At 44.6% G+C, this 17,500-nt stretch overlaps 3 protein-coding genes across 5 annotated transcripts in view; 1 reads left to right on the plus strand and 2 right to left on the minus strand.

Moving 5' to 3' along the window:
- Positions 1-5,815, plus strand: part of gas2l2 (growth arrest specific 2 like 2) — a 9,007-nt gene extending 3,192 nt beyond the window's left edge. For all 3 annotated transcript variants that reach the window (XM_081718835.1, XM_081718836.1, XM_027004242.3), the window contains 2 exons: positions 77-299; positions 2,417-5,815. In XM_081718835.1, the coding sequence (XP_081574961.1) occupies positions 77-299; positions 2,417-4,178 (1,985 nt within the window). In that variant the 3' untranslated portion in view covers positions 4,179-5,815. The remainder of the gene's footprint in view (positions 1-76; positions 300-2,416) is intronic.
- Positions 5,816-5,843: 28 nt separating this feature from the next.
- On the minus strand, positions 5,844-14,647 carry rasl10b (RAS like family 10 member B). The gene is made up of 4 exons (XM_027004256.3): positions 14,234-14,647; positions 12,952-13,339; positions 9,438-9,562; positions 5,844-7,226 (listed from the first exon to the last, which is right to left on the minus strand). Exons 2-4 carry the CDS (start codon positions 13,237-13,239, stop codon positions 6,956-6,958), a joined length of 684 nt encoding a protein of 227 aa, XP_026860057.1. The 5' UTR covers positions 13,240-13,339; positions 14,234-14,647; the 3' UTR covers positions 5,844-6,955.
- Positions 14,648-15,582: 935 nt separating this feature from the next.
- ap2b1 (adaptor related protein complex 2 subunit beta 1) overlaps positions 15,583-17,500 on the minus strand; it is a 27,380-nt gene continuing 25,462 nt past the window's right edge. The window contains exon 22 of the mRNA XM_035527085.2: positions 15,583-17,382. Coding sequence (XP_035382978.1) covers positions 17,308-17,382 — 75 coding nt within the window. The 3' untranslated portion in view covers positions 15,583-17,307. The remainder of the gene's footprint in view (positions 17,383-17,500) is intronic.

Genomic DNA, 17,500 nt, shown 5'->3' on the forward strand with positions numbered 1-17,500 from the left:
ACATAACCCAAGCGTCTCTTTGTTTCTCTCTCTATCACTCTCTTTCTTTTTCCTCCTTACTTCGCTCCCTTCTCAGCCCATAAGCTGGCACATCGCCCCACCACTCCGATCCATGAGATCAAAATTAGGCCCAGCGGGCCTGACAGCCACATCCCTCTGGTGCTGAGCCGAACCCAGTCCCCCCAGGAGCTTGTTATCCAGGCCTCTTCTGCCCTCTGCAGGACCCAAAGTGCAATGCCTTCACCCAGGCTTTCCCGCTCCCCAGACCTAGGGCCCCGAAACACCCTTTCCCCCAATAAGTAAGTGGTGAATAAAATATATTATCTTGTATAGTAAATCTTTTTTTTTCAGGCTGTAAATTGCTAAATGTTATAATTACAGGTTATATTTTATGTATTAACATTCTGATGAAATTTACAGTGATAATTGAACTATGCAGAAATACCGCGAAAGGTATGTGTGTAAACGCGTGTGTGTAACAGCACTTTAATGCTTAAGTTATTTCATTCTCAAATACTCTTTGTTTTTTGAGTCATCGATGTGCTTCATGTTGGAGCCATGCCTCTTATCTCTCATAGGTGCTGAATAAAGCAGTGAAAAATAATCAGTGACTGAATGTCACCGAATGCCACAGATATTACACAGCATATAAGACCAATCAATGTTAAAAAACAACAACACCTGGATAATTAGAGCCAACAAGAGCTGATGAGAGATTAAAGCGTGTTACCTGCACATCCTGTTTTGTGTTTAGTGTAAGTTCTATCTGTTTAGAGGGAGGTGTTTTAGGACAGGGACTGAAATCCTTGTATATTCATATTGTAGAGTTTTCAATTTGTAGGAACATAATATTCATTCATTATTGTCATCATCGCTTAAAACAAAAGGCGCATATTAGCAGTAATATCCAGGCTGGGTTATTTCTATGACAAAGGCTGTCGTAGCAACGAATCCATTAAAGTCTGCAGGTGTCCTGCCTTGCTTGTGTCATATGGCCTAATGAATCAGACAGCAGCTAAGCACACCACTCAGAAGACTCTGGGAGTGTGTGGCGAAGAGAGGGATCGTTCTGAACGGCTGCAGCGAGACACTGTTCCTGCCGCTGTTTGTTTCTTCCCTGCCCTCCATCAAGTCAGGTGTGGCACAGAATCAGTCATGATCAATCAAACCCGCATCGTATCCACAAAATGTCACTGAGGAACCTCCACGCCCAAGCACCTCAGCAAAGAACGGCAGTGCTTTAAAACTGACGTGGGTAATGGCTTTGAATTATTGCTAGCGTTCCGATCCTTCAGCCGTGTACAAATTTAATGACCAGCGTCTAATGTTGGGGCATTTAATAACAGTAATAAACTCTGAGATAGGAGGGTGTGGAAAAATATTCAGGGTCCAACTCATCACTTCATCTTTTGGCTGGGTTAGTTTGAGTAAAGAGTGTAGTCTAGAATATAGAGCGTTGTAATGGTGTGTTGACTCTTTCATGCCTCATTCATGCCTTGGGTGTTTGTTAGTGAGCAAGGACAGGATCCAGTAGGTGCTAGACTCGAGCCTGGAGCATAGCACACAAATTGCAGTGCTCCAACGACTTCCTTATTAGTACAGGTTACACCACTCCAAGGGATTTAATATCAAGTATGCTGCATGCAGTATAACGGTATGTTGTAATCAGCCACCTAAAATGTTGAAATCTAATTATGCACATTATAATGAGTAATGGATGAAGGCCATGTTTTAACATTCTTCTGCAATTAAATTTCTTTATCCTGCTTTGAGGTAAATGATAGATATTGTATTCTTGCACTGACACATGATAACTGATGATGGGGGAATTCATTTACGTGGGTATAACATGGTCATATCAAGTGTTTCGTATTATCGTTGTCCTCAGAAACCCTTGTATTTATAAACAACAGCTTTCCAGATGATCATTTGCTAGGTTTTCCACCAAGCTGTTTAGCGTTTAGAATTGTTTTAAAATTCCCAAAAGCAGCTTTAAATGATGCATGTTTATGTTTAAGTACATATAAAATAAAAATTTAAATTGTACACCTATTTTTCAGGCTATGACTATGCCGAGGCTTGTGAAACGTCTATGAAGGACATCTCAGTGGAGCTATGTTGGAAATCTGTCATGGCATATAGCACTAAAGGAATTCAGCTTATTAAAAACGTTAGGAGGTGTTTTGACATATGAAGCCTGTTACTGCATCCACTTCATTCGAATCACCCTGATCTAATGGAATATGCTTCAGAGTGTTGCTTAGTCACACACTAGTACACCCAGCTCCAAATAACTATAAATACACTGCAAACACAGCTAATCATATAGGGAGGTTTCAGTGCATGTGATCGTACTATAGCTTTACAATACAACTGACCTCCAGAGGCTGATCTAGCTATGTGGGTCTCATTTCAGACTGAGAGAGAGGGCTTTCAGGCTGACCTGTTCTCAGAGCCAGGACGACTCAGCACTTAAGTCCATTAGCAGGAGGGGCCGCGAAGCCACTCGGGCATTTCCCACTCCGCGACTAACCAGCAGCCTTCCACGGCCAGCCCGCCCCTCCACCCCGGCACGGCCTGAGCGCTCCGTCATGCCTCTCGTCTTCCAGAAGGCCCACAGCCAGACTTCTCTTCAAGGCCAGCAAAGCACAGACAACAGGCTGGCACAAACCTGGACCAAGTCACAGTTTGTCTCCAAGCTGAGACAAAATGCCACAACTGGGGCAAAGAACAGCCAGGAGATGCAGGGTGGTCCAGAGAAGCCAGCTTGTTCGGTATGGGCTAGGCCTTTGCAGTGCATCACTCCAGTTCAGTCTGTTGGTCTCAATGCCAACAGAATCAGTTCAGTAAATCGCCAGCCCCCAAACATTGGCTTTCAAGAGTCTGAGAGTAGTGGGAATGCTAGTAAGAGCCCTGATTTTAATGGTACTTTTTGCCATTTTAATGGGCATGAGCTAATGGGCGTCATATCGGGGAATGCACACACTAGGTGCCCTGCAGCAACTGAAAAAGGCCAGCCGGCAGGCTCTACACACCATTACGCCCACATTACATCTGCGGTTGATGGAAATGAAAGAAACCTACAGAGATCCTCCTCAAACAGCAACAGGAAGAAATACCTGTGCCTTCCAGTGCACACTGTACCAAACTCTCCCATCCATGTAGGTAAACCAAACTCTACTGTCACTGCTTTTCAGCCATCTTGGGGTGTCTCTGAAGTGGACGGAAGGGACAGAGAAGGGCAGTTGAAACGTAGCTACCTCTTCACTCCTCCTCCAATCAGTCCAGCTCAAGAGGCCGTCCTATACCAGAGCCTTGAAGAGGAGATCCTGACCAATCTACAACAGCTCAGCACAGACTCCGATGACAGTGACTCTGAAAACGGCCAATACAGTAGTGGCCCTGAGACAAATGAAATCCAGAAACCTGATCATATGTCATCTACCACAAACCAGAGACTCTGTCCCAGTGCATCTTTTAGACCTGAGAAGGCCCAAAAGAGTAAGAGTCAGGCATTCACCACTGAGTGTTCAAATGGGAAGATGCAGTATGAGATGGTGTTTACTGAAAGTTGGGTGAATACTCTGTCCAGAGGTCTCAGTGCCAGGAAGCAAGAAAATCACGCCAACGCTGACTCAAACCACTTGAGTCTTTCCCATCTCTCTAAAGTCAGTTCATATTCTTCCATCATGGGTTCAAAAGAATCCCCTGAACCTTCCAAGGTGTCAGAAGCCAACAGAGTGTTGGGGATGGGTTTGATCCAAGGCGCCACTTTACACTCGGGGACTGACATGCCAGGAAAGGCTCAGGCCTTTGTTTATAGTCAGAAGCGGTCCTTAAAGAAACCAGAACGAGTGCCTTCCATCTACAAACTGAACCTGAGGCCTTGCATACGTCCCAGGAGGGACCACAGATCTGACAAGAAGCCTACAAGGATCCCCAAACCAGTTTTCTATAAGACACATCAGTGCTCAGGAGAGGCCATTCAGACCAAGAACACAGCAGACAGCACTGCGATGTCTGACATTCAGAAGGAACTCGATAGTCCTCATGGAACTTGCACCAGGAACAACCACCAGACTGCTCCCAGGTTCACGCCTACATCCTCATACACTATAGAGTGCCGAGGGACAGGCCAGGAACCAGTGACTGTTCAGGACAGAGAATCCTGGGTTTAACTGCTTGTCACATTTTAACTCCCCTTATACTTTGTGTCCTTTTTACTTACATTTCATAATCTTGCCAGGCTAAACTCAGAAAGGGTGTATATATCTAGCAAAGGCTGTTACATGGCAACAAAAGTGCTTTTCTTAGGACAGTTCTGGCATTTCGCTGATGTTTTTATCTAAAATGACTTACAATTATGTCTGAATACAACTTGAGCAATTGAGGGTTAAGGGCCTTGCTCAGGGGCCCAACGGTGGCAACTTTCCAAAGGTGGGGCTTGAAATGGCAACCTTCTGATTACAAGTTGAGTACCATAAGCACTGAGCTACCACTGCCCACTTTGCAGAGCTGACTGCTTTCAACACTGACAGCTCATCGATGCTTTACCTGTGCACATCATTTCATGTTATGAAGCCGTGTATAATGACTCTCATTACTCATCTCTTGAGTAAAGATGAAGTTGTGACGAACAGTTCTTTTCTGACGTTTCTGACATCTTTAGCCATTATATTAACAGTATGTGCCTGGGTATGCCAGACCCATTGAGGCACATCATTCAGGAGCGCTCTTTCCCAGGCACCACAGGCTGCAGAAGGTGAACTGCTTTATTCTCTGCGCCTTAGGTTTAGACAAATCTTTTTCTGTGAAGATTCTGTCAATTTTTACTTAACCTCCAAGCTTCAGAGTGACATTTTTTCTTACATGGGAAGAAACTGAACAAAATCCGTTCGAAATCCACCTTGTGTTCTCGGCCTCACTTGAGTTGATGTGCTTTGCTGTTAACAAAACAGCTTCTCTCCCTAGGGACTAATCCCAGAGCAGCAGGAGGGAGGTACATATACAGTAGTGCTGTACAGTGCTCCTTTACTGCACACGCTGGCAGTGCTAGGAGAGGAATTTAGCCTGGCAGAGCACTAAAGATGCACAAACACCCTGGCTGCGTTGCCATTTGCCCATCTGCCCATCTTCCCTTTCAGAACCAGCCTACACATATGCACATAGTTAGCACAGTACAACTTGTCTCTCTCTTAGTCCCATTCAACAAACCTTAGGAGTTTTTAAGTAGAACAATTGCATGTTTCTTGTTTGTCCTCAAATGATCACGAGTCACTGCATCTGACTCCCTATTTCATCACTGAAGTATCCCCTGGGATGTGCCCCTTAGCTGTTTTTTTGTTTTTTGTTTTAATAACGTTTGCCAGTCACCTTGCACTGTAGTGGCTGCAGTTTGCAGTCTTTATAAATAACTCCTGGCACAAGTCTGGAGCTATTTATAGTCTCCTCAGAACTGCAGCGTGTCACACTACAGCAGCTGCGCCCCTGTGCATCCCTGCATCTCTCTCTGTCTCGTTCTGCAATTTCTGTGGCGGCCCTCTGCTGATTATCTCTAGGGTAAGAAATTGGACCGATGTGGCAAATTCTTCCCCCATTCAAAACCACACTGAGTTTCTTCTCCCTGAACTTGCTATAATTAACAATCAGGGCTTAGAGCTACTGTATTACAATGATTACAATGATTTCAGTTTGAAATACTTCACTCCATGTTTTTTTTTTCCAGTTAACATCCTTCTAAAATGTATTTGTTGTGTATTGCAACCATTGTACTAGAAATCACTCATTCTGAAATAAAATGCGCTGTTGGATTGCAAAATGAATTACTGTAACCATGATATAATACCAGCAAGATGATTTATTGTCAACTTTAGTGCAAACCAGTACAGCATGACTTTTGACCCTTTAAGTACAAGTTATAAGATTTATACAATATTAAACCTTGTTACAAATGAATATTTTTAAAATTATTTTAAATATTGGAGCCATGTTGGTGCATTCTCCCAAATGAAGAAATACTCATTTATCACAGGGATGATTTTCCTTAAATTATACATAGTGCACTGTATACTTTCCATTGGGATTAACAGTTGAAAAATGACCAGGAGCAGGTGTAAGGCTGGCCATAAATATTGATATGGAGATTTCACCATACATCAAACAAAATGGCATTCACCATTAGCATTCGGTCATTTAAACAATGAACCCATAAATATGCAATTAATATCAACGAAGATAGAGGAGTGATTTTAAATTTCACATTAGAACATTGTGCTGTTTTAGAAGTAAAAACTGGGCCAAGTTAAAACTAGGTTTCATATTATAGGATCACAAATTGATATCCCTCATTCATTTACTTCCCGCTCTATTGGCGAATATTACGAAATGAATCATTGACCTGCATCCTGCTCCAATGTTCCATCTGACTGTGAAAATAGTACATACAGTAATTCATGCCTTGGCATACAACACAGTACCAGGGATAAACTGTATCTGAACAAGCTAAACAGGTAATCCTAACATGGAAGTGTCCACTGAGGATACGCATACATTTAGTTGTGCTCTTGTGTATTGCAACCGTGTATGGTACAGCCACACCCCGTAATGAGGCAGGAGCACTTTAGTAGAAATGGAAGTAACAATAACATGTGTTCAGCAACAGAGACGGGCTAGAATAGTCCCAGCATGAATTATCGGGTTATTTGCATTTCAACGGTACGATATTAAAGCTGATTGGTTTTGAGGCTTCAGCCGCTGGCGAGGCGATATTTACTAAAGAGGCAGCATCTGAGGATCCCTCCTGGCATCAAACATCCATCTGCGCGGAGACAGTACATTTCTTCGGTGAAAAAAAATATGTCAGTAGTTCCTTGGCAAAAAGGCAACCCGGGCTCACCATCACAGCTGCAATTTTGGTTTCTCAGCGAAAGGAGGGCGACATTATCAAACTCCCGCTTCACATGAGAGAACAGCGCTCTCTCCTCAGCGCTCGCTGAAAGCGGATGGTGGCGTGCACGTGCTTGCAGCGGGCGCAGCCCACGCTGCGCAGGGCCTCGCCGAAGAGAAGCAGAACGTGCCAGTTGAACTTGGCTGAGCATTCCACGTATCCACATTTCCAGCTTTTGCGGACCAAGTCGGACACGTTGTGGCGCGGGATGACTCGGCCCCGCTGGAGGTCACGCTTGTTGCCCACAATCAGGATCGGCGTCTCCATTGCGCCCATCACCCTGCGAAGCAAAAAAAAGAAAGGTTTTTTTTTAAATGCACTCGTCGAATTGAGACTCTAAACAAGTAGAGCAGATGCTACACCATTCAATAAAACTCTGAACCGCGCGCTCTCATTCTCAACATAGGCTGGACCTGGCAAATAGGACTACATAAAAGATGAAAGAAAAATAGGTCTTCTTTTTGTGGCGCGGCTAATAAGCCGGTCACGTTTTTTTAGACTTCTATACGCTTCCTTCACTGGCAAGCCTGGTTAACGGAGCGCTACGGTGTCGAGGTGTCAGGGAGACAAGTTAGTAATAGAGCTGACCTATAAGCCTCCCACAGAAGAGGCTACGTTTTGTGTTGTTTCTGATCTAGTTCATAGAAGATGACAGTTCCAAAAATTTTGTTATTCTTTGACTACAATGGCTTTAAATCGAAAGGAACAGGGGGAGAACCCTGGCAGACTGGTTTGTTAGCTAATTATTTTAAACATTATGAGTATCTTTGATGAAAATGTAAGCCTAATGTGGCTTGAATGAACAGTTTAATTAATAACGTGACACGGTCATTAAAAGATCATTTGTCTCTGTCCAGCGCTCTGTCTGCGTGTGTGACAGAGAAGATGCGTTTTTAAGATGCCCTTTGCGCCGTGCCGTCGTGTCTCCTCGGGGTCTCGGTGGTCTTGTGGAGCAGGGTGGCGTTAAAGTGGCCGTCAGCGTCAGGTCTAGTAATCAATCACTTGCTGTGACAGTTCCATCCACTAATCTCCACAGGCTCATTGCCTCTCTTCATTGTCAACATCAAAGGCAATTTTCCCACCGGCGAGAAAGAGTTCAGGATACTGGGTGGAGTTCTCCGAGGTGTTTGGGTTTCAGGTTTGTATCCATAATGTAAGCGACTATCTTGGCCTACTTCCAAGTAGGTCTAGTTTATATTCCGGAGGCAAATTGGAACTCAATCAGTGCTAAACACATGCATTGGTGCAAACATTGGGCTAATTACGCTAGTCCATTTTTCAAATTACAAAGAATGTTGATTTCATACTGGCGAGAGAGAAACAGGTGTTAGGTGCAATTCCAGACAGCTCGGCATACAAACAAGCCTGATGTAAGATTTATGGCAAAACAACAGCTTGGAACAAATGACAGATTCTGACTGACTTGTTGCTGATTAACTGTCATACTTTCCCACTCAAACAGAAACTGTCCAATCAGATGAAAGGCTGCATCTCGGCTGACTTCCCCAGCCGTCGGTGGATTCTGCCAACTATAAACGGCTCTCTGGAGTATCCTAAACCCAAAGTCACGTCGCTCCTGTGTAAGGGAGAGGCAGCGCTGTGTCAGGTCTGGTGGACTTAACTGCGTTGCGCCAAGATCGATAAAACATGAATGTTCGTCACCGGTGTAGCCTGCACAGCCACAATCGCGGCATGACAGCTGATGCCATCGCCTCGAATCAATCAACGTCAGGCAATCCTCTCGCCCAGATATCCTGTAAAAAAACTGAACGGGGGCGGTGTTGTAGTAGGCCTACACACACACACACACACAGACAGACAGACACGCATGCACGCACACCCCTGCCTGGAACTGTATTCGGCTTTGCAAAGCTCATGTCACAGAGTTCCGCCTGCTCTCCGGCGAACGTCCTTTGCGCTAAAGTGCAACACCACTCTGAGACCCAAAGTGTGCTTGGTAGCTGCTAACCTTACTCTGAGATTTACTGAATAAAACAAACAGACCCTGTCGAGTCGCTGTGTAAAGCTCATTTAGGGGCAAGAGTCGGACATAACGCCACACCAGTCATGTGTTGAGCGGCATCATTTGCCACCCAGTTCCTAATCAATTTGCATTCGTCTATTCTGCATCCATCGTGTTAAAGAGTATTGTGTCAGGCGGCGGGTATAGTGAGGTTGTTCGAGTGGCTATGGAGACGGCGGTACATGACCTTGGCAATCTAGTTGAGCAGTAAAGAGACAATTCTGTTGGTGCAGTTTCAGATGGCGTCTAAACGCAGAGGAGAGCTAGTGCAGAGGGCACGCCGTTTGTTAGCGGACTTACAGTAGACATGAAAGAAGACATGAGGCAGACGGGGAGACGAAGTAGCGGACAGTACAATGAAAATGCAAATGCTGCGAGAAAAAAAAAACAATACAAAAGACGGGAGAAGAGCGACAAACGGAGAGAGTAAAAGAAAGGGTCTGAGTTGTGATCCGCGGCGACACGTACCGGGTCTCCAAGATCTGCTGGCGCATGGTCTTAACATACTCGAAGCTGTCGAAGCAGCAGATGTCATAAACCAGGATGTAGACGTGGGCGCTGCGAATGCCTCGACAGCAAATGTCAGACCATTCCTGAAAAACAAATGGCGCACACGAGGTTAAGCACGCAAACTGGCTGCAATACGCACGACAAAAAATAAGTAATATAAACAGTTGAGGGTATTTGATTTGAGGTCACACAAAAAGATGTGGAAATCACGAGTGAGCGTGCAAAAGTCATGAACCCATGCACTGCCTTTTATAGTCACGTTTGGCACCGCAGCCTTTCTTTGCTTTCCCAAAAGCTGAGAGGGAACGATTACACAGGCCTCGCGCACGTCTTTTTGCAGCGTTCCGCTGACGTTCACTTCCAAACCGCCCGCGAGCTGCCCGCGTGTCGGATAGCGGCGGGCTGAGAAAAGGGAGGCGAAGCCTATAAAGTAGATGGACGCGCCAGGCCATCATTCATATCACGCTGAGGTGCGAATGAATTTCTGCTAGTTCATTACTGAGTGCCATTGATTTTCTTGCTTGCTTTTAAATTGATAAAGAATCTGCTCTTAGCATGGGGTAAAAAAAAAAAGGGGGGAAAAAAGGGAGAGAAACCCTCCACAATGTGAGTTTTTACAAGAGACCTGCCAACAAGTGCATTACTATCACTGAGAAAGCAACGTGCAATAAACTGGTTATGCGTGTGTGAAACTTTTCAGTGCTCCTCTCCAGAGTGCATGGCTTTAACAATATTTTAAAAAACATATTTAAAACAATGTTTCCTGGAAAAGACACAGAAAGACAGAACAGTCCATTGATCAGACCTGTGAAAAAGCACAGTTCATTCAGTCTCAAGCATGGGGTCATTTTTCCCCCAGCAACAAACTCTGTTGAGGTTGTGTGCCATCCTCACAGACAACACTGGCAGAGTAAAACAGCAGAGTATGGAAGGGAAACTGCCCGGATCCTTCTCCACATTTGTTGAGCAAAGGTTTGTGCTCTAAAGCCAGTGGTCCGTAATACTTATCAAATTGAGCATGGCTTGTTGCAACTTGCTCCAGTGGGCACAGATGTATGCAGATGGAAACTGCTCGCGAACTGCAAATTTATGTAAAGCAGTGGTGTGCGCGCGTCCACACACACACACACACACACACACACACACACACACACACACACACACACACACACACAATCAAAATAGTTAAAAGGGGAACCAAAAATATAACTAAACCTGACCTCAACCATGTTTGATTTCCTGAAGTGGAGCCTAAATTTCCCTGCTTGGTGAGCCACTATGGACCCTGATAATGATCGAACTAGTATTTCACAACAATTGCCACAGCAACACTGAACTAAATAGTACATGCAAAACACAACCCAATTACGATTGCTTATCGTGCACCCAAATTGGATTCATTTGGTTAAAATTCCCTGTTTTTTTTTCTGCCCAGTTCCGTACATGTACTAAAAAAAAAAGCCCTTGATTGGCTAGCTTCTCCGTGAATTGACAGGGACAGAGGATGTACGCATTCCTGCCAGCTAATGAGAGCAGAGATGATTGTGCTTTCAACCGACCACTGCTGCATCGCTGGAGACTGATCTTGGGTCTCAGTGATTGGTAGACTTCAAATGCAACCCTTAATAAAAGGTTTGATTAATTCATTTAAATTCAGTAAATGAAGGAAGAGATATTTTGGCATGTCGGACTGTACCTCACCCTCTGTTGTATAAACATTGTTCATGCTGCTCTTGATTTTACAGTTAGTCCTTCCTTGTACTAGCAGTGGTTCTCTCTTCTTTATCACTGTCCCAAAGTCACATCTAATGCCACTTTACACATACAGTGCTCAGTGTAGACAATTTTGTCTAAATTCTTGTCTTAACGATAAGAATTGTAGAGGGTCAAGAATGCCAAAAGGGAACACAAAATGTAATTGGGGAAACAGGAAGCAAAGGAATGGTGTACATTCCCCTGATGAAACTCCGACCTGGTCAAATGGGGGGGCTCTCTTGCACCCCGGGGCCACAGACCAGAACTAGGACACGCTGGTGCCTGGAGTCTGAGCAACAAAGCCATAAACGGCCCAGCTGTCAGATGGCCTGACTTCTGGCCCTCAGCCCCCTCTCCTTAGGGGTCATAAACTGATGGATGGGGAGGTGAAAAGATTAACAGTCTGCTTATATTGCAGGAAAGAGAGACCATAAATTCCAGTTAGACTCAAATCACTACCAGGGCAAATATCATCTCTCATCCCACAGATTCACAAAGTAACAACTTACCATTTAATCTACTGTGACGTTAAATGATAACCAGTAATGTATGGTGATTTCAGTATAATTTCCAAGTTGTGATGTTTGCTCCTGTTCTTTATAAAGTATCTATTCTATTCATTGCTTGTTCCTAATACATTTTTATTATTCGCCCAGATTACCTGGTTAACCTGTGGGTAACCCCGCACGGAACTTCGGACTCTTAAAAAGAACAAAGACTCTTAATTTTTCATTGCTTCCTGTGCCTTTTCTTTCCTCCCGCACTAGCCTGGCGTCCAGAAGTTAAAAGGACTCACACTCTCCAGACGATCCAATGGTACCCATGCATGCACTTCCAGACGGCTCGACTGGGTCGACCGCCAGCGAGTCGTAAGAGCCGACATTTCCCTATGTTACCAGTTCGTATCAATAGTAACTTTAGTGCTTAATAACCAAAGTAGATGAGTTAACTCTTTCCCCTCACCTGGGACACGGCCCCATCGCTCCTAATTAGTTCCCCACTTCACAACATCTTTCTCTGCTGATCCTCCTATTAGACTGTAGGCATACTTTCATCACAAATCTGTTGATTAATACATTTCCTTTGTTGGTCTTGATCCATAAATAGATTAACCATTTGTTTACTCCCAGAGTAAACTCTGGGAATCTGTTTACTTTTTGCTTCTCTACTCTTTTCTTTATTAGCTTAGCTAGCTACCAGGATCCACCATGAATGGTTTGTGTTAAATTTAGCTTGTTTACATTGTTAGGCTTGCATTATATTGATTCTAGTGAACTAGACACTCCAGGTAATTGATAGAATTTGAGTCAATGATTGTTGTTCATGTTTTTCGTATCTCATCTTATTCAATAAACATACCTTGATTATTACGCCTGTGAGCCAAGAGTGACGATATGTTTGGTAGACGAGAAATAATCACGTATCGAATTGGCGACTTTCATGAGTTGAGACTGAATTATTAGTCATTAGTAAATTAATTAAAACTAGTACATTTTCCCTGTTAATCAGGGTGGTGCCCCAATAGTAATTACCAACTGTAACTGACAGTTCATTAAAAGCATTAAAATCGCTATAATAGTAATGGGTAATGAGAAATACTGTATTTCCAGCTGTATTTCCTGCTCCTTTGTGTCACTCGATCCTATATCACACATTAAATACCTGGCAGTGCATGGAGTGCAGCTTTAACTGCAGACACAGAGCCATCCGGTTCTACCTGCAGGGAGGTGCCGGGGAAGCTGCTGATTGCAGGGTAGTCTGTGATCTGCAGGTCGTGCACGTGGCCGTTGAGCACGGCGGCGGACAGGTGCACGTGGCGGCCCCGGGTGGACCCAGCCGCCTCGCTGTAGTCATCGTGGAGGAAGCGCTGTACTATGGCCGTCTTGCCCACGCCCTGCGCGCCCAGCACGGCGATCCGGAAGGGCGGCGGCATCCCACCACCTCCGCCTCGCCCTCGGTGGCCCGTGCCGCCTTCTCTGCTCTCGCAAACCGCTGGCCAGTGCATTCAGGGGGGCACAAGGGCACCACATAGTCCACGACCGGGGCACGAGGAGCTGAGCTGGGCAGGGTGCAGCCCCATTCATAGGACAACCGCACCTGGGACCCTGGAGGAAAGATGTGTGGGTGGGCGGAGTTAGTGAAACGTGGCGTGTTCGGTGCCAGTCACTACAGATCAGCGAGGGATGGCTGAAAGGCTTCCTTGCCTCCACACCACCCACGATAAATTAAAAAAAAAAGAACACACCTTCCATGAATGAGAATAAATGTGACACTATTACATAATGTAGCATAAAACACCGCTTCACAAATGTGAACCGTTATCAACAATGCGATTTTATGCTGAATGAGCACTCCCTCTCTGAAAGTGTGTTGTTGACTCGCCTCAATTTGCCTCATAAAACTTCTGCCTAACCAAACATATCCTTAGCCATACACAACTGAACAGTTTCCATCTGAAAAGAAATCAGAAAGCAGGCCTTCTGAAAGAGAACTGCAGTGAAAACCTTCAAATATGCTGCCATCGTCATGCATTAAAGTCACAACATAATGTTCCATATAGACTGTACTGCAGTCTATAAAATTGTGAGGTAATGTAGTTACCAGAACGTCTGCACCTGTTTACGTCTGTGGGGCCAAGAGGGAAACCCAGATATTAATAGAAAATGCCCCACTGCCCCATATAAGCAGCCCTCTATAAACGCCTACTCACATATAGGTACAGTATACTACTGTAAGTTGCAGGAAGCTGAGACACAGACATCAAGTTTTTTTTTTTTTTTAAATGTTCGTCCTTATAGAAAGTAGAGAGATGTTTATCATAACATACACAAGACACATTCTCAAGACATAACTAAGAACATTATAACATTTTACTATTCACCTAAGCTTGAAGAGCACATTAATATCGTTTTTTTAAATTGTTGTTTACGGATCATCATAATAGCCGATATCTTAGATAAAATGTTTTATCTATAAAGGGGCAACTCGTGTTACTGTACCTTGAACGCAGGTAAGGAGCTCGATTCTGTGCGATGAGTAGGCTGAGTAGGCTGCCGACCACCTGCGCAGTCGATCTGACAGACAGGCGGAGTTTTCACGACTTTTCGCAGCCTGGTCGATTCCCAGTGCATGGGTATTCCAGATGGTTGCTGCAGCCGTCCTGAAGGGACATCGTCCTCTGTTGCGCGCAGCAGCCTTCATACAAAACAGGTCTAAATGCCCGTCAGAGGATGCTTAACTAGGAGGAGGGAACGTACGAGCGCAACAGGACCCTGCTCCTTCGTCACCTTGCTCTTCATTGGGTAAGCGGTCGGTTGCCGCTGTAGGATGACTGAGAAAGCGCACGTCTTCCCTCCACGAGCTGCAGCAGATGGAGGAATGGTGGCCAGCGAGCACCAGTCACTCCCGCCCTCGCGCCTGTGCGTAAAAGCCCCGAGCCTCTGATACGAGCGAGAAATGCAAACGTACAGCAGGCGTGAAAGAGCTTGACGACTGTCTCTCGTGTGCTCAAAGGGGGGAAATGCTTTGTTGGAGGGTGGGTTGGTAGATTACACTCAAAATTTGGACATTCACAGGTAATGTATATAGCCTGTTGTCGGATATATCGCATTAATTCAACAGATTGCGTGGGCTTTTGCACTAAATTCATCCAAGTTTTTTCCCCTTTTAACTCTTTTGGGGTGCGCCAACATGTGCACATTCTGCATTTGTCGACGAGGAGTACCGCGGCTGTTTCTTAGCAACCCAGACTTTTCCCCTTGTTGCTAAGTAACCACGTGGTCCACACCTGTCCAGTCACGTCACTTAAGACACTTTATAGGCAAATCTATCCAGGTGTGTCTATGTTAGGACTTAGTGATCTGTGAACTTTTAGAGGAAGCCCTGAAAACGTCTACCATCTGTCGAACACTTGCGGGGGTGGACGAGGGCTTCCTCGTAATTGTGCGTGAAATGCACATAAAAATGGCATAGCCTGCCACGAGAAACCAAAAACAAAATAAAAACAAAACACACACCTCAATCAATTAATGTGAGGCACACTGTATTTTTCAGTCCTATTTTTTATTTTGCTAATGTATAACAATAACAAATGTTCATGAGTTAGATACAGCTTCACCACTCACAATGTATTATGAAGGCATCGACAGACAGTGTCTCCAGGTCCTAAGACAGTTTGTTCAGGCTGTGGCGCACTACTCAGTATTCAACCGGGACACCTATTAGACTGGAGAGATTATGCACCGCTATGGCCCGGCGCGTGCGTCACGGCGATCAGACAGCTCGCGCACACGCACGTTCACACGGCCGCCAGCGACGGTGGAGAAGTGAGGCAAAGACGCTCAAACCATACGGTCAAGGACGTTTATTTTATTTTTATTTATTGAAAATGAAAAATACTTCAAGTAAAACACTGGCATCAAGGAGTGAAGAATAACAAATGAGGGAGAAATAACGACCGAGGCTGTATCTTTTAGAGAGGAAGCGGGCCTATTTTATGATTAGAGACCAAAAGAGGACAGCGAGAGAGGCATGTTTAAAACATTAGCATCCACACAGAGAAGCAGATTACATTTATTTACTTTGTAAAGTAATTGCCCCACTCATTACTGATTTGCTCTGCTAACGTTTGGTTCGGATGGTACGGCCACATCACTTTTAACACTCAAGCGCATTATAGTTAATTAAGCGCTAAATAAACTCACATCACTACTACAGAAATAACACAGAATAGATTACGAGCCCTTAAAAGTAAATAGACGAATATTCTCAAGCAGTTGTTTCCAAAAGGTAATGGACGCTCCCTACGTATAGCTTCCCGAGCACGTAACCATTTATGGCAACAAAAACGTCACAGATGTACCTACTACCAAACTAAATAGCCAGTGGAATTTACAGTACAACACCTACCTAAACTGTCATTTAAGATCGCAGACGGTCTGTTGGTTCGTTCCATTCGTGTTTTAGTGTTGCCACAGTACAAGAATATATGCCACGACTGGACGAAGGGTTTGTTACACCCCTCGTTATTCTGCATGACCCTGTAATTACATTACACCTGTTCACCGCAGACAGCTCGGACTAACAACTCTCTCAAGCGCAAGCCACCTCTGGCTGCTTTCCTGTGCTACAGACTAAGAGCAAGCACCTGTTGGCCTCAGAAACACAGGCAGGATGAATAATACACAGAATTAGCTTACAAGCATGGAATGTACGGGTCATTATTTAATAAGAACGGACTAAGGCATGCAAAGTTAATTTGATATAGTGTCATATAATGCACAATAGGGCAAGGTACTGCTTCACAGTTTCTTGTGATTAAGGGGACCACACAAAAGACATACAGACGACTGGGAAAAGGGCGGGGAAAAAAACAGAAGGGCACAGAAAAGGGAAAATTTAAATGATGGTACAATTATCAAACGTAGCTGCTGAAATGAGTGTTTCTGAAGTGGTGGCCACTTACAAGACTGCGTGTGTATTCTATCATCTCCACAACGGACAAGAAATCAAAGAACTGCTTCCTTCAGTACTTTCTCACCTGCCTCTTTCTACCTGCTGAGGCAGTGATGGCTCAAAAAACCCCCAAAAAACCTGTGTTCCCCATATTTTGGTGGCACCAATTCTGCATGGCAACACGAAACCGAGATCCCTGTGAGAAACAGTATGGCTCCTGAAACGTCGCTCATCAAGCTCATCACACCTTCAACGTTTTTGTTTTTCTTTTATATTTGTCTTTTTTCTCCCCCTCATCAACCAACAGATTGCTCAGGTGTGGCAAATACATGTGCAAACGTAAGCAACGGAAAATCACACGTTTAATACACATTTTCTTGGCAGGGGCGACAAACACGAGGAAGAGGCACAATGCACCATCTACACTTCAATCCACTACACAAAGACACTTGGCTTGAGCAGCATGGATGCATGTGGTTACTTGCAGGACATTATATGGGATAGAGATCAAAAGATGCATTTGAAAATAGTAGCAGAAAAATGGGAAGAGCCATCATTTGCTGCTGTACCAGAGGAACAGTGGTGGTGGGGTGGTAGAGAGTATTGGTGGACGGGGGACTCAGTTCTTCAGCACTGCGTCATACATCTGGTAGACATACTGTGAGACCTCTGGAGCCCTGCACTTCAAAGAGAGCTAGGAGGGGAAGGAGAAGAACATGTATAGATCAACCACCTCAAACGGAGCAGAAAGTGTTGACTAAATCAAAAATTATTTAGTTGGACAAAATTTCAACACGTATGTAAAAATGCAC

The sequence above is a fragment of the Electrophorus electricus genome, chromosome 8, assembly GCF_041902795.1.
Source record: "Electrophorus electricus isolate QZ-2024a chromosome 8, ASM4190279v1, whole genome shotgun sequence".
Classification (NCBI taxonomy): Eukaryota; Metazoa; Chordata; class Actinopteri; order Gymnotiformes; family Gymnotidae; genus Electrophorus; species Electrophorus electricus.

What these genes read in the sequence shown, in the direction of transcription:
- rasl10b (XM_027004256.3), bottom strand. Translation starts at nt 13,239, where the DNA reads ATGCACTGGCCAGCGGTTTGCGAGAGCAGAGAAGGCGGCACGGGCCAC. An exon ending in TCCCCGGCACCTCCCTGCAG is followed by an intron (nt 9,563 to 12,951) that starts GTAGAACCGGAT and finishes TTTGTTTTTCAG; the next exon opens with GAATGGTCTGACATTTGCTG. An exon ending in CAGCAGATCTTGGAGACCCG is followed by an intron (nt 7,227 to 9,437) that starts GTACGTGTCGCC and finishes TTTGCTTCGCAG; the next exon opens with GGTGATGGGCGCAATGGAGA.